The sequence below is a fragment of the Hyla sarda genome, chromosome 5 (genome assembly GCF_029499605.1).
Source record: "Hyla sarda isolate aHylSar1 chromosome 5, aHylSar1.hap1, whole genome shotgun sequence".
Lineage (NCBI taxonomy): Eukaryota > Metazoa > Chordata > Amphibia > Anura > Hylidae > Hyla > Hyla sarda.
The window spans coordinates 76250511-76267046 of record NC_079193.1 but is presented as its reverse complement, the minus strand read 5'-3'; the positions used below and the strand labels follow the sequence as shown (position 1 = coordinate 76267046).

General features: G+C 41.4%; 1 protein-coding gene across 1 annotated transcript in view; it reads left to right on the top strand.

Annotated features, from left to right (window-relative positions):
* Positions 1-16536, top strand: part of ITGB8 (integrin subunit beta 8) — a 153199-nt gene that overhangs the window by 32782 nt on the left and 103881 nt on the right. Inside the window, exons 2-3 of the mRNA XM_056519730.1 lie at positions 7750-7835; positions 15324-15492. Of these exons, the coding sequence (XP_056375705.1) occupies positions 7750-7835; positions 15324-15492 (255 nt within the window). The remainder of the gene's footprint in view (positions 1-7749; positions 7836-15323; positions 15493-16536) is intronic.

Here is a 16536-nt window from a genome sequence, read left to right as displayed (position 1 = left end):
TAAACTGTATCAAAATGTGTGTACAAATTTTAACCCATATATGGTTGAAAACCGTATACAATTTGAAAAATAATGTCCGGTTGCATCCACTTTTTAAGAAAAAAAAACATATACGTTTTTAACTTTTCACTCCATTATGAATAAAGTTTCACTTGTTTGATTGAAATTCCAAGAAAAAAACATTTGGTGTGCACTGCGCATGTGCAAAGGCAAAAACCGTATGGTGCAAACCGAATGAAACCCTACGCACATATGGTTCTGTACGGTTCCCATTGACTCCCATGTAAAAAAAAAACATGTATGGTTTCAATACAGTTTTTCATCCGGACCAAAAACCTTGGTAGGCTATGGTTCTGGGTACGGGAAAAAAAACAGACAAAACCGTAGAAGATGCAAAACGGACACAACCTGATGCACCTTTTGGCATATGGTTTTCAATGCAGAGTCAATGCATACAGTTTTCAATAAGGTTCCATACGGTTTTCAAATTGAAAACGTATACGGGAACTGTATTGCAAAAACGTGGTGTGAACCCAGCCTAACTACCTTGAGATGATGTTTTAAACTCCAAACAACTAACAGCAAGAATCTCCTGACACAGATAAACCAAGGCAGCCGGGCCTCTATAAGGGGCTGTACGAAAATCTGCTGTAAAGAGGAATATTGTAGTAAGGAAACAGAAAGTAAATATTATCAGTACCATGGACAGTAAATGTGTGTGATAGTTGCACCTTCACAACAGCAGCTTGGGTTTCATACATTTGTAAAGGTCTTTAGTATTATTAAATATCATTTATGATGTGTAGTTACGTGTATTACACTCCATGTATTAAATGCTGGTTATTGGTGTTGTCTGCTAAAGGAAATGTAGTTATGGTTGTAATGCTAAGTACTAGTCATGACAAATTTTAGTATTTCCTGCTAAATAAATGTAAAAAAAAATAAAAATAAATGAATTGCTATAAATATGTCATATTAAGATAGTTCCATGCAACAATTACAGCCATAACAATACTTTTGGGTTTATCACCTCGCTTTGCCACATACCCTGAATGGCATGTAGGTCTACATTATTATTGTCATGGCTGTTTCATGACAGTTTTGCCATTTCATTCATAAGCTGAAGCTCCGAATGGACATTGCTACTCTTTTGTGGGAGAGGGTTAAGGGTGCGTTGGGTATTGTTGGTGTCCGAAAAGCAGCACACATGGCATTGCCATTCTTTAAAGGGGTACTGCAGTGAAAAGTAATTCAACCCCTATCCACGGGTTAAGGAATAAGTGTCAGATCCCGGAGGTCCGAGCGCTGAGACCCCCACGATCTCCTGAACGGGCCCAGGCTCTCAGAGAGGAGTACGTGTTAGGGTTGGCATGCACTCCATTCAGTCTCTATAGGAGCGCCGAAGAGAGTGCTGTACTCTGGCATCTCTGGTGCTCCCATAGAAATAAATGGAGTGCATGCTGGGGTCGGCACGCGCCCCATTTATTTCTATGGGAGCACCAGAGATGCCTTCTCAGAGAGCCAGGGCCTGTTAAGCAGGTTGCAGGGGGTTCGTCCGCTGGTACCACCCCCCCCCCCAGCAATCTGACACTTATTCCCTATCCTGTGTACAGGGGATAAGCTAGTTTTCGCTGCAGCACCCCTTTAAGGGCAAAAAGTGTGTGGGGGGGGGGAAATATCTGCTGATGTGAACGAGGCCTTTTTGATGTTGTTTTTTGCATGGTTGATGTTGGGCAGTGTACTACTAAATTGAGGGAACCTAGGTCCATCCAATACTTTTAGAATTTCAGCAGTTTAATAGAGTATACAGCAGTGTTTCTCAACCAGTGTGCCTCCAGCTGTTGCAAAACTACAGCTCCCAGCATGCTCGGACAGCCTTCGGCTGTCCGATCATGCTGAGAGTTGTAGTTTTGCAACAGCGGGAGGCCCACTGGTTGGAAAACACTGGTATACAGCATAACTGAAGCACAGAGTACTGGTTATTTGCAGTGATACATACTACTGGGTCAGTTGGAAAAAAATAAAAAAGCAGAGCGATGCACTCGACAAAGGCGACAATAGAGCTTGCATTGTAGTCATAGTCTCACAGATCCCACATTACGTTAATGGGACACGTTGATAGTTTGTCTACACAGTATGGCATGCGGAAGATAGAGCAAACCCTTGCCAAACATTCTGTTCTGGAATTTGCTGGCGGATCTTCAGTGCTGAATCAATAATGGCATTATGTGGGAAATGACATTTTTTCCCTGCAAAGTAAAACTCTGTTTGTTTTGCATTATAAACTACAGATACGCCAATTGTTTTTCTAAGCAGTATCTCCATAGGGGTATTGTTTTCATGTTTGCCATAGGAATGGTTTGCTTTATTTATTTACCTATTTCATTCTTCACATTTGGCAGAAGTAGTTCAGACAACACTACTGCACTAAGACCAAGCATGCAGCTTGCAAACCTTTACAGTTTTTTAAGGCAAATTTTTAGGGTCTATTCTCCTAGTTTGAAATCACACCTATACAGTTTTTAATGAACCAGGAGTGAATGTAAAAGAGAGAAGTATCCGACTTTTATTTACATTTTTCCTGCTCTTTTGGATCCAAGCCTTGGTTGGCTCAATAATGTGCAGTAAATTTAGCCACAAAACTGCATGTGTTATTCTAGCCTTTGGGAGGTTTTACACTCAGCTTTTTGTAGCAATTTTTCATTCAGTTTTTTCTCACTATTTTTTTGTCCCCATAGGGGACTATTACATGCAATCTTTCAAATGCATACACTGATGAATACTATGCCATATGCATAGCATTGACCATTGTTATTGGCGCTCCACTTATACAGGCTGCCATGGCTTCCTATATTCCGGGAGTGCTGATAGGATGGCACATCAAAGGGTTTGTGGCCTCCGGACGTCATCTTAGCTGGTCGAGACACCACGATTACCCTGTGGAGATCCCAGTTAGCCCCCCAAACCCATCAGCCCCAGTAATTTTACCCTTTACATCCCACAATCAACTTTGATTGCGGGATCCAAAGAGTTAATGCTGGGTAATGGCAGGGCATTAACGTATTCCCACCCATGATGTAATTATATGTCCTAGAGGCGGGAAGGGGTTAAGAAGCTCTGCCCCGTCTCCTTGACACTTGAACCCAGAAAGAAAATGATCATTTTATAAGTTGTGGCAAACCCATTAACACTTTGAAAGGTATGTGTTCTCACCTGTCTGACGGTGTCTGCAGCTTATATCATAAATATGATTTCCTTCAAAGTAGGGATCGACCAATATCGATTTTTTAGGGCCGATACGATAATCTGTCACCTTTCAGGCCGATAGCCAATAACTTATACCGATATTCCGGTATAAGTTATCGGCTATTTCAACCAAAATAGCACTGGGGACGGGGGGAGGCGATGGGGCAGTGGCGGCGGTATGTGGGCAGAGGATGTGGGGAGGAGGCGATGGGGTGGCGGCGGTATGTGGGCAGAGGATGGGAAGGGGAGGCGATGGGGCAGTGGCGGCGGTATGTGGCCAGAGGATGGGGGAAGGCAATGGGACAGCGGCGGCGACGGTCGTCTCTGGCCGGGGGCGGGGCATTATCGGCATATCGGCAAGTTAATTGCCGATACCGATAATGTCTAAAATCGTGATTATTGGCCGATAATATCGACCAAACCGATAATCGGTCGATCCCTACTTTAAAGCCACAGATTAGCTCTATTCACTGCTTATGTGAACAATTTCCTTGAATATGTGGTATTCGAAGAATCACCTATTTTATGCAGTATCTGTCACCAAATAAAACACTGAAATTTGAAGTCCCATTGTTAAAAGGGATTTTTCTTACGTATTCCTCCAAAAGAATGAACATGTTCATTCTTTTGGCGGAATGCGGATCCGCTGCAGAAAATCCATATGAGAAATGATGCTGTGTGAATTAAGCAGCGACCTCCCATTGAAAGCAACTGGAGACTGCTGCCAGCAGGTAGATGGAGAACACAGGCTCTTCCATGCCTGGAGGAAATGGACACTGTCAGTAATAGTCCAGTTGATGGTGTCTGGAAGCCATAAAACACCTGGCTGTGAAATAGATTCAGAACTGGTAAATAACACACTAAAGCCATTACTTCTGTATACTGTACACAGCTTCTGTACCTCATCCGATACAATCCAGACGGAAAGTCCGTTTTACTCCCATGATTTAACCAGACAATTATGCATTAAACTCTATAGACTGCTTGGTCGGGCTCTGTGAAAAGTTTCCATATTTCTGAAATATTTATTATTGTGTTTGGGAAAATGGAAAATGGTTTCAGGAAAGCAGTATTTCATACAGCAAAGTAGGTGTGATCTCCCACATTCCAAAAATTATATGGTGACCGCTTTCCGTTTGTTTTTCCACATCAAACATTTATTAGGGAATGTTACATTATACAGATAGGCATTCCATAATCCAGCTAGAAACTAACCTTTACATTCCCTTTAGCAGGTAGCAAACACATCACAGATGGCTGATGGAAAGTCACCGGGATTCTGCTTTGTAGTAAATGTATAAAGAGGATAAATAATGGTTCTGAAATCTCTTAAGGAAACTTTGCTCCCTCTGGTCAGGAGTTTGATGTGAGACAGATAACATGTTTTTGACAGAAATATTCTCTTGGCTATTTAGAAAGTTCTCAGCTCTTGAGCATAAATCCTTTAAACTAGAATACCTGAGCTAAGGGAAGTACTGTATAGTGTTGGAGGTGGCCAGCAGACAACGGTGTTCACCTATGCATATACATAGATATGGAGTTCATATATTGGGATCTATGACTAATGCCACTTACTGTCAAAATGTAAAATTATGTGGCATACATTCAGATGGATGGCCAGCCATGATGGTTTGGGTTTTCCGGCATAGTTGTTACCAGTTGTGGATCATATAGAGAGGTCCTAAGTGTGGGTCCCCTTCCAGAAAATGTATAGAGAATATAGACTGATGGGACAACCCCTTTTTGGATGACCACCTTTTATGAGTAAGAATGTTATTGTTTGTGGATCTGTTCCTGTTTTATTCATTATTCAATGATAAGGAACATGCTGATTTACACACAGCTAGAATGTCTGCCAGTTACTGTTCGGTGCATGTTATAGCATTGTCTTTTTAACCTTACCTTTATCCCTTCCCGTACCTTGATGTAATCGTCCAGCAAAGTCTTTAAAGGAAATCTGTCACCAGTGTCACCTGTGCTAACGTGCTGTCACAGGATAATAGTGTGGGTGACGCTGATTCCAACACTGTTTACCTTTTTGTCCTATGTGGCCCCATTCCCAAGTTATGCCTGAAAATCAAAATATACAGGCAAATTTCTTTGGTGCACTGGGGGCGTTTCCAGCCCTTTGGTGCACTCTACTGCCCAGCTGGCTGCTATCACATGATCATCATCCTTCAGCTCATCACACCTACTGGTAACATGATTGTGATATCATGACGGGTCCTTTACCTCCAGCATGTAGCAGATACAGAGCAGGTCCTGGTCGGGCAGTCCCTGCTGTTATGTTGTGTGTGGAGATCTCTGCTCCCCAGTGATTGCGTGGCCAGGATGGGCTCTGTATATGCTAGATGGGGCAGAAGATAGACGTGAATAAGGCTGAAGGATCTGTGATGATAATAATGATCACTAGGCAGAAGTGGCAAATCTAGAGTTACATGTTTCCTGTATAAAATGAAGCGCAGAATGAATTTTTATGAAGGGGGCGTTGCACAGGGCCGAGCCGGGTGGACAGTAGAGTGCACCAAGGGGCTGTGAACACCCCCAATGCACCAAAGCACCTCATTTGCATTTTTGAATTTCCGAGCACAACTTGAAAAAAAGGTAAACAGTGCTGGTATCAGCCTCACTTGTACTATTACCCTGTACCAGCAGGTTAGTGTGGGTGATGTTGGTGACGGACTTCCTTAAGGTAGTTGACGGTGTACCATAACCTTTAGGTGACCGTGCAGAATCTACTAGTGTATGGATACACAGCAGCACTCCTACCACATTTATTGAGATCGGATATTTTTTCACTTTATATTGCAATTGCAATTTACTTTTCACAAAATATGTATGGAAACCACTATATGACATCATCCAGGGACATGAAAACTTTGTGTAACTGGAGAGATAGGACAACAGAAAATGTAATTAGGATTTTTATGTTACGTTAAGTTACAATATTCCCTGTATTTTATTGTCTTTGTAAAACCATGGCCACAGTAGACAAACCCCAGTTTTCCCACACACTCTGTTAATTTTTCCCCATCCCAGTTTGGCATCTTTGTATTTTTTCTCTTCCATAGAAACACTATGTGATAGCACAATGAACCAAACAGACCTTCAGTAATGCCACTTTGATAATATTGGCAGGGAAATCTTTCTTGTATTAATGCCAGTATTAATAAATACCACAGGCATTAGATCTGCGTTCCCCGTAAGAGGAAAGAGACAAGTCAACACTTACTTCACAGCTTTATTTTATTAGGGTTTTAGAGTCTGTATTCCAGGCTTTATACAAACTTAGTATTGATTTTTCTCCTTTATGCTTTTCTTATGAACATTTTAGATCTATTATGCTGCATATATATCACATAGTTGCTAAAAACAGGTCTGTCCACTTTTATAACATCATCCCTGTGGCATCAGAAAAAAACGCTTCTTATAGAGATTGTCTGGAATTTGAAAAAGGATTTTTAACTTGAATTTTTAATATCCAGTCTTCCTTTTTATTATCCAAATGAAATAATATTACTCAACTGTATGAAATACTGAATGGCCCAGTTAAGTCTTTTTCAAGTTGATTTTGATATGGATATCCAATGAGAATCCACACTGTGGAGAACAAAGAGGTAACTTGCCACTTCTTACTCTCAGAATCTACAGAAGATTAATGGGGCTAATCCACAGCTAAATCTCTAGAGTATAAGGATCCCATATCCCCTATATAAATCTAAGCGTGAGCCCTGATGTCTGCTGCAGATTTCACAGTAGATTTTTTCCAATGATAAAATATGTCATGTGACATGTTCTTGTCCTACATGCTCTCAAATTATTGATGATAAATCCAAGCAGCTATAGTTATGTATCAAGACAGTGTGTCTCCACTAGGTAGCACTGCTTTATTGGCAGTAAAAGTAATACCCGCTATAGCTAAAGTGCAGTTGTAGTTCTCGTGTCTACCATCGGTTGACTATATGCTTTAGAAACAACTATGATCCATTCAAGAATTCATTGTAGGTTGAATCAACATATGATTTATAGGTTAGAAAATAGCAAGGTATAGCAAGGTCTGATGTCATAGCAAAATCTAGCGAAATCCAAGCCACCTGTCTCCACCTGTATACCTGTACCCCGTACATAGGAAAAGGGATTATCAGTCCTTTCACTTTGTTTTGGAATCATGCCAGCAGGTCAATAGTGATGAGTTTCCTAGGATTTGTGATAACCATTTGAAGTGTTTGGATAACCCTTGAAAAGACTGCCAATGTGTCTTTATTTAAATATCCCATAAGGGCTTTACATATGAGTAGTGTGGTAAAACAATTGGGTGCTATCAGTACACTACAATTGATGGGATATTTTTCTGGAATAGCACCTGTTGCTCTGAGATGGTGTATATATATATATATATATATATATATATATATATATCATTACTTTAATTATCCAGTATTAACTTGTCTGTAAATGAGACAACTTTACCCAAAGTTTACTGTGTTCTGTTTTTTCTTGCAGTTGAAAACAAGTGTTCCTCTTCCAATGCAGCTACATGCACAAAATGCCTTTCGCTGGGCCCAGAATGTGGATGGTGTACTCAAGAGGTGCGTGCTCCATTTATTACTGCTTTCTTAGTTTGCAGGTTCCAGCAGAACCTTTTGGCTACTATATGTAAGAGCTTGCTTTATCTGCATTAGTTATCTGTTTACATTTCTTTCATCTTATTTATCTATTTTTCTAATTTTAGCATTACATTTTGGGAACTTTGGACTAATTTCCCATCAAGTTCTGGCCCCAAGTTGAAATATTTTGAACTTAAATGGGCACTCCACAGGCCAGCATTTTTAATTAAATGTTCCGAATGCTGTTTTCATGCTGCGGGGGTCGGCCATGCCCCTCGTGACATCACAGCCATGCCCCCTCAATGCAAGTCAATGGGAGGGAGCATGGCGGCCGTCTCGCCCCCTCTCATAGACTTGCATTGAGGGGCATGGCTGTGATGTCATGAGGGGCATGGCCAAACCCCTGCAGCGCGAAAACAGCATTCGGAACATTTAGTTCCGAACGCTGGCCTGTGGACTAGCACTTTAAAATGATCATCCCAGAATATATTAAGCTTGTATCTTGAGGGACCTCTGTGTGAATGTTATTCCTTTATAACCCCTTTAGCGCATGTTTATCTTTCTTATGAAGGGTTTTATTTCACCTCATCACACTGTGACTGTACTCAAAGTCCTATCTGGTGGCCTGCGCTATTGCCTCCGCTCCCCAGTTTCTTCTCCCTAGTGCCATGCCTTTTTGTTGACTTCAGACCCACACCAGTCGCTAGATATGGCAAGAAGAAGTGATCGGCTAATAACTTTACTGCCTGGCTCGCTGCTTTTCCCAACTGGTTGCAGGAGATGGTCTCCATTGTCTATACAGCCTGTTTTATGCAACAGACATGCCACATAACTATGTATTCATTGGTCAAGGTCTGGGTATTCAGATCCCCACTGATCACTAGATTGAGCCAGAAGAATCCTGCGGCTAAGGCTGGGTTCACACTACGTTTTCTCCCATACGGGAGCGCATACGGCAGGGGGGAGCTAAAAGCTCGCGCTTCCGTATGTCACCGTATGCGCTCCCGTATGTCATTCATTTCAATGAGCCGACCGGAGTGAAACGTTCGGTCGGCTCATTTTTGCGCCGTATGCGCTTTTACAACCGGACCTAAAACTGTGGTCAACCACGGTTTTAGGTCCGGTTGTAAAAGCGCATACGGCGCAAAAATGAGCCGACCGGACCGAACGTTTCACTCTGGTCGGCTCATTGAAATGAATGACATACGGGAGCGCATACGGTGACATACGGGAGCGCGAGCTTTTAGCTCCCCCCTGCCGTATGCGCTCCCGTATGGGAGAAAACGTAGTGTGAACCCACCCTAAGCTGTCCAGTTGCATGTGACTGGCTCTATAGACTTACAATGGAGCCCATCTCCTACAACAAGAGGGAGAGAGCAGCGAGCCATGCAGTAAAGTTCTTGACCGAAAACTATACTCCAGTGATTCTTGGTTTATAGGTAACAAAAAGCATATACATCTCAGTGTACAGTAAAAAGATCTGATTAAGGTGGGATTTTATTTTCAGCAAATTATTGCTATTTAGGACTTCAGTTGTCTACTTTTAGCAGGTACAAATCTGTCCTGGTCATGTGATGGACGCCTTGATACAAGACACAGCTCTGATACACCTACAGTACTTTAATGAGCTGAGCCCCTGTACATAGACAAGTAAAAAAGGATGCTTTCTATTTATTAACAGAATTCTGAAATATATTAGAAAATTACATAACTGTTCGTTATGCAAAATGTTTTATTTATTTGCCAAAACGAGAATATCCCTTTAAATGACAACATCTGCAAAACACCCTAATATCTTTGTGCTAAAAGATGCAGCTGCATCCACTAAATAAACCCTGTGAAGTCTCAGTAAGGGGGCTTACATGAAGTATGCACTATATGAAAAGCAGGGAGCAGCCCGAGGGTCCACTGAATGGGACCAAAAAGAAGCTTTATTATAATGGACAGATCACTGAGGAAAGTGGCTGCAACTCTGCCCGTTATTATATTTGTATACAGGGATCGTAGTTGCCATGATTCTCAGAGGTCTCAGTGTAGCAGTTATCTCTGTAGTCATTTTACTAATTTGCATATAGTTTCCCTATTTGCATATAGAAATCTTCTTTCAGATACATTCAGTGTGTTATCTTTTTTTGCTTTATAAACAGTGATGTCATGTTTTGGAACAGATCCACCTCTGGGAAATATTTTTCTTACTAAGCATGTGTTATTATAAAGTGACTTTTGTTACTCGGCCTATTACGTAAAAAGGAAGCAATATTTGCAGTGTATAAAGAAAAGCTGATATAAATGTATTTTGGTATCCATTCCTTTTATAAAGCAGAATTTCTTTTACAGCATATCATGTTTGTCAATACCTGTTTTTGCTGTTTTTTTTATTTTATTTTGCCATATTTTGCGCACTTTTAACTTTTTGAAGTCCTTTAAAAATGCCATACCTAGAGCATGCTGTGGCAAAAAAAATTAAAAATCACAATGGCTGCAGAATTTTCTACTAGAGATCTTAAAATATTAATCCTCCCAGTACTTATCATCTGTTGTATGTTCCAGAGGAAGTTGAGTTGTTCTTTTCAGTCTGATCACAGTGCTCTCTGCTGCCACCTCTGTCCATGTCAGGGACTGTCTGGAGCAGGAGAGGTTTGCTATGGGGATTTGCTCCTACTCTGGACAGTTCCTGATACAGACAGAGGTGTCAGCAGAGAGCACTGTGGTCAGACAGAAAAGAACAACACAACTTCCTCTGGAACATACAGCAGATGATAAGTACTGGGAGGATTAATATTTTTTTAATAGAAGTAATTTACAAATCTGTTTAACTTTCTGGAACCAGTTGATTTGAAATTTTTTTTTATTTCACTGGAGTACCCCTTTAAATATGCATGGTAAAAGAAAAAAAAAAAAACAGTAACATGTCACTTCTTGAACAGACTTCAGACCTTAGCTTTACCTGTGTCTGTATGTAACTCCAGCATTGAATTTCTGCCCCAGTTTTTCATGCAAATTCACACCATAATTTTTCACTATAAAAAAGTACATATTATCCTTGGGTAAAATTGTGAGAAAGGCTGATTTCACACACAGTCCTTCTGTGAAAATTGTTATTTTTTTGTGTCATTTTTCATTATTAACAGTTGGGGCATTTTCTGTTGCCAGATGTCACTTTTAAGATTATAGTTAAATGTCAACAGTACATCCCGGACTGGCAATAGTTAAAAGTTAGGGAGAATTACACTAAGTCTAGAAGTTTCCTGCTTCAAAACTAAGACTAGACTGGAAAAAATTAGACATACATTCATTTTAGTAGAGCTAAAATAAGCCGAATCTATAAAATCTGCTTCTGACCTATTTTTGCCTCATAGAATTTGTAGACAGCAGACTGAAAAACTCCATTAAATGGATTTATAAGGGACAATAAAATCACATGTGACTGCTGAAAACCATTTTTCTAATCCAAGTCCCCGCACTATTATGTGAGTGTCCCTTTAAATCCGAGCGGGCTCTTTAACACCTTGCAGCTGGGACATTTTCCAGCGGTTTCAGGCACCTACTGGATAAAGTTTTATGGAAGCACAGCCTTGTACGATATGCAGCCACAGAGCAATGGGGGCTGGGCCGGGATAGTTCATTAAAGGACACATACTTTTGTTCTGTAGTTTTTTACTTACACAGCTGTTTATTTCATAATTTTGACATTCATATGGTCACATGTGAAGCAGGTGTAGAATCTGGAAGGATTTCAGTGTACAGTGCGGTGATTTTTTTTAATATCTTGTTTATGGGCTGAGTTTCCAAACCCTTGCTGTGTGTTTATCTTTAAAGTAGCAGGCGTTACTTTGATAATGGCACCGGCACAGAGGGAGGCAGCCATTTCTAGACCTTAAAGGCATTCTGGAAGCTGACAGAGAATGGAGGCCTTATTCTACTATATGCTACATTGAACTTTACTGATTTCTAGGCCTCGGCCATCTATGGAAGTATAAATTGTTTGTTCAGAAATGTGAAAGATAGATATAGCCTATGTCTATAGACAAGGCTAGAGATATAAAATACTTCACCCATGTCCCCCTGCAGCTACTGGATAGCCCTTGACATAAGTGATCAAGGGCTAATAGTCAGTGTGGTATAGGGCTTTCCAAAAGTGTTTATTTTTTAAGGGTCACTATCATTTCAAAAACTATTGACATGTCCTATATGAAAAGTTTTGTGGGGTTTTGGATGTGGGCATTTATACTCCCTGCAGGAGACAAATTATATAGTAAGTAGTGATGCACCGAAATTTCGGCTGCCGCAAATTATTGGCTGAAAATGTCCCTTTCGGCATTTTTGGCTGAGTGAATTTTCCACCGAAAATTTCAGGGTGGGGGGGTACTATTGACAGGCGTGGCTTAACCCCTTCCCAACCCATGACATACATGTATGTCATGGGTCATGAGGACATGACCTGCGAGCCCTCGTCATACACGGGAGATGCCTGCTGCTATCAGCAACTGACATCTGAGATTGCTCCTGTATTGACGGACATCGGAGATTGCTCTAATGTATATCATCGACCATACCCCGCAGCCCCCTGCTAATTCTTGTAGCGGGGGGGCCACCGCTAATAGCCGACATGAGACAGCAGCGTCTAATGGGACATATAAATGCTCCCTAGTGCATCCACTAAATAAACCCTGTGAAGTCTCAGTAAGGGGGCTTACATGAAGTATGCACTATATGGAAAGCAGGGAGCAGCCCGAGGGTCCACTGAATGGGGCCCCAAAGAAGCTTTATTATAATGGACAGATCACTGAGGAAAGTGGCTGCAACTCTGCCCGTTATTATATTTGTATACAGGGATCGTAGTTGCCATGATTCTCAGAGGTCTTAGTGTAGCAGTTATCTCTGTAGTAATGTTACATACATCGGGTCTGCGTCATTCACGGGAAATGCCTGCTACTATCAGCAACTGACATCTGCCTGTATTGACAGACATCAGAGATTGCTCCGACGTATGTCATCGACCATACCCCGCAGCCCCCTGCTAATTCTTGTAGTGGGGGGGGGCCACTGTTAATAGCCGACATGGGACAGCGGCGTCTAAAGGGACATGTAAATCGCAGAGCGATTGCGGGGAGGTGATCCACTGTGAAGGTAGTCGGAGGGCTTACCTCTGCATCATTGGTGTCCATGGCTCTTCATTTGATTAAGCCTGGCTAAGCAGGCTCAACCTAATGAGCACAGATCAAGGGAGTTCTATGGAACTCCATTGATCTGTATGAGGAGTCTAATGATTCCTCCTAAAAGTCCCCTAAGGGGACTACCTAAAAAAAGGAAAAAAAAGTTAAATAAAAGTAATATCGCCACGTGCGTAATTGTCCTAACTATTAAATGATTATGTTTCTGATCCTGCACTGTGAATGTCGTAAATGCAGAAAAAATCCCAAACGCAACAATTGCTGATTTTGGTCTAAAAAAAAAAAAAAGTAATAAAATGTAACAAAAACTATATAAAAAAAAGGGACGGGACTATGCATTTTTGGTTTTGATTTTCAGGCAAGCACAGCCTAAATTTTCGGTTTCGCCCCAAAATTTTCCTTTCGATGCATCACTAATAGTAAGCCTACGGAGCTTGTCTCCCGCATTGAAATAGGGGAGAAGCGCTTAACTGCACAGCTTTTGCGGCTCATTTTAACCATCAGTAGGAATCAATCAGAACCTAACTGATGTAAATGTTATGTCTTTTTTTGAAATAACAGATCCTTAAAGGAGTACTTCGGTATAAAAAAACTTAGCCTCTATCCTTAGGATAGGGGATAAGTGTCAAATTGCGTGGGGTCCAAACACTGGGACCCTCGCTATCTTTTGCCCAGTGCCCCGGCTCTCCTACTGAGTTGGGCGTGTTCAACCACTGCACGAATTGATATCCGGCACGCCCCTCAATGTAGCTTTATGGGATATTCGGAGCGCTGCATTCGGCAATCTCCGGCTCTTCCATTGAGCTGCTTTGAGGGAATGTGTTGGCTGCCTCTATATGCGGTGTCTTTACGCGCCATTTGGACTGAGAGTCGGGGCCCCGCACAAGAGATCTGAAACGTATCCCCTATTTTTATCCCCTGTTCTTATATCTCTGTATTGTGCCGTCCTTCTGTTCTAACTAAAATTGTATGACTAATAATAGTCAACTGGGTGTTTCCAATCCAATCAAAGCTCACAGTGTCAGACAGTGTAAGGCAAGCCCCTAAGTAAAAACATCCAGTTGGCTATTAAGTCATAATTTTTTGTAAAAATAACAGATGAATGGCACAACGGGGAGCTATTAAAAAGATTTTCCAGAATTGTTATTTCATGGGGTATCCACAAAAGAGGTCAGGAGAGAACACAGATCATCTGTACAAAAATGCAGGACAAACTGCATCAGCCTTTTTTATGCCCTTCTTATTATATATATATATATATATATATATATATATATATAACTATTGGTGGAAAAACTCCAAAAGAATTGCTGCATACCCATTGCCTTGTGGGTAATACACATGTGCTTTGTTAAGTTTTTAGTCATGGGAGATCATGGTTTTTCCTAAAGAAGCTGTTCCAAAAAAAAGTTCCATGGTGTAAAAACCACTAACAAGTTTTCTACAAGTGTTTTTCGGTGATGAGGTTTCCTCAATGTGTCCAAAAATATGATAGATGGAGAATGCTGCATAATTTCATATGCAGCAAAGAAACACTGTTTCTGTAACTCCCCTCCACCTACTGTGTATAAGAGTTATGGAAACAGTAGAACACAATGAGGTCAGCTGTTTCCAGAATCCTGGCACCCCCTCTGCTAAGACCTCGCCTGTATGCGGTTGCTGGCTGCTGCTACTGGATGGGATGGGGGGGGTCAAAGGACCTCAATTCTGGAAATAAGTGCTGGTCCCTGTATTGTGTTAATATATTATGTGTTCAAGACCACAATTGTTGTGTAGCCCTAGCCCTATACTATTCCCATAAAATTACCTGCAGTTTAGGAAATCAGTACCCACACAGATTTTTCACAATTTGAACTTTTTTCAGTCTCCATTGATTTTTATGGAAAATAATCTTTTCCATAAAGCATCCAGTGAAGCATTTCACAACCTGTTTTAATGCAGCTGTACAGATACTGTATATAGAGACAGCTTCACAGGATAATATTACTATCGCTGGGCTTATCTTTACCACAAGAAAATGGAATGAATCAGTAATGTGGTTGTGCGCATGAGGCCTTTTTAACAGGAAAACTCACTTAACTATTATTGTATTGTGTTATGTAACCATGTGGCGCAAACAGCTTTGTCTACTGTGATGATAACATTTTAATTAGAAAATCAGCTTCATTTAAAAAGTCTTCAGAAGTCCTGATAAAAAGCAGAAATGTAGAGCTTCCTACTGTAGCCGCCTGTTTGGCAACGTTTCTGTGAAGACCCATCTGCTAACGCTCATCTTTTCTTCATTGTCTTTTAACAGGATTTTATGGTGGATTCAGTGGAAAGTGAAAGATGTGACACTGTTTATAATTTAAAGTCCAAGGGCTGCCGAGGAGACTCCATAGAGCATCCATCAGCCCAGATTGTGAGCAGCAAGGAGGGAAACAGTCAGGTCACACCAGCAGAGGTGTCCGTCCACCTGAGACCAGGTTAGTGCTGGACCGGTACTGCTTCTTCTATAGCCTGAGCCTGAATGGAAGATGGGTTACGGCTGGGCATGTAGGCATATAGGTTCAGTATGGTTCAATGCAGCACTTTTGCAGGCTTCTGAGGCTGGCATGCTAACTGCTTCCATAAATGTTCGATTGTCAATAAATCTGGTGACCGACAGGCCAAGGAATTATTACAATCTGGCAGGGAGACATTCCAGGGAAACCTGTGCTGTGTGGTTGAGCATTATCCTGCTAAAGAAATACAAGTTGGAAGCCCTGCAACATGTGGGTGCAGGATGCCCTGCACATATCGCTGAGCTGTTAGTGTCACTCTTATCACTAATAGGGGTGACCGACTGTTGTATGTTATGGCTCCCAAGATCATCACAACAGCAGTTGGGGCAGTGTGTTCCTCTACAGCAAAGGCAGAATTGAAGCACTTCCTACAATGCCTTCATACAGATCTTATTGCTAGACAGGTATACTTGTTTTCTGCATAAGGGCCCATGCACTCAGCATTTTTACTTGCATAGATCCTGAATGGGACATACAGAGTCCCTATGGATCTGTATTGTAGCCTCCTGCGCCACCATATGGACACCCTTAATATTCACCTTTAAGGTAGGGTCAAACTTACTGCATCTGCAGGGTATTTTGTGCAGTGGGAAATACGCTGCAGATTTTGCTATGAGCCACCCCGCCACAGCCCTGTGTGTGCAGTAAGGTTTGGAGGCAGGGCCATCCTATCACAGTTCCACATAACCTTAATGCACACACAAGGCTGCGGTGGGGTAACTCTCAGAATCTGCAGCGTATTTCCCACTGCACAATGTATTTTCTGCTACGTGAAAAATGCTGTGGATGCTCTAAGTGTTCTCCTATCCTTAACCCCTTAAGGACTCAGCCCATTTTGGCCTTAAGGACTCAGACAATTTAATTTTTACGTTTTCATTTTTTCCTCCTCGCCTTCTAAAAATCATAACTCTTTTATATTTTCATCCACAGACTAGTATGAGGGCTTATTTCTTGCGTGACCAGTTG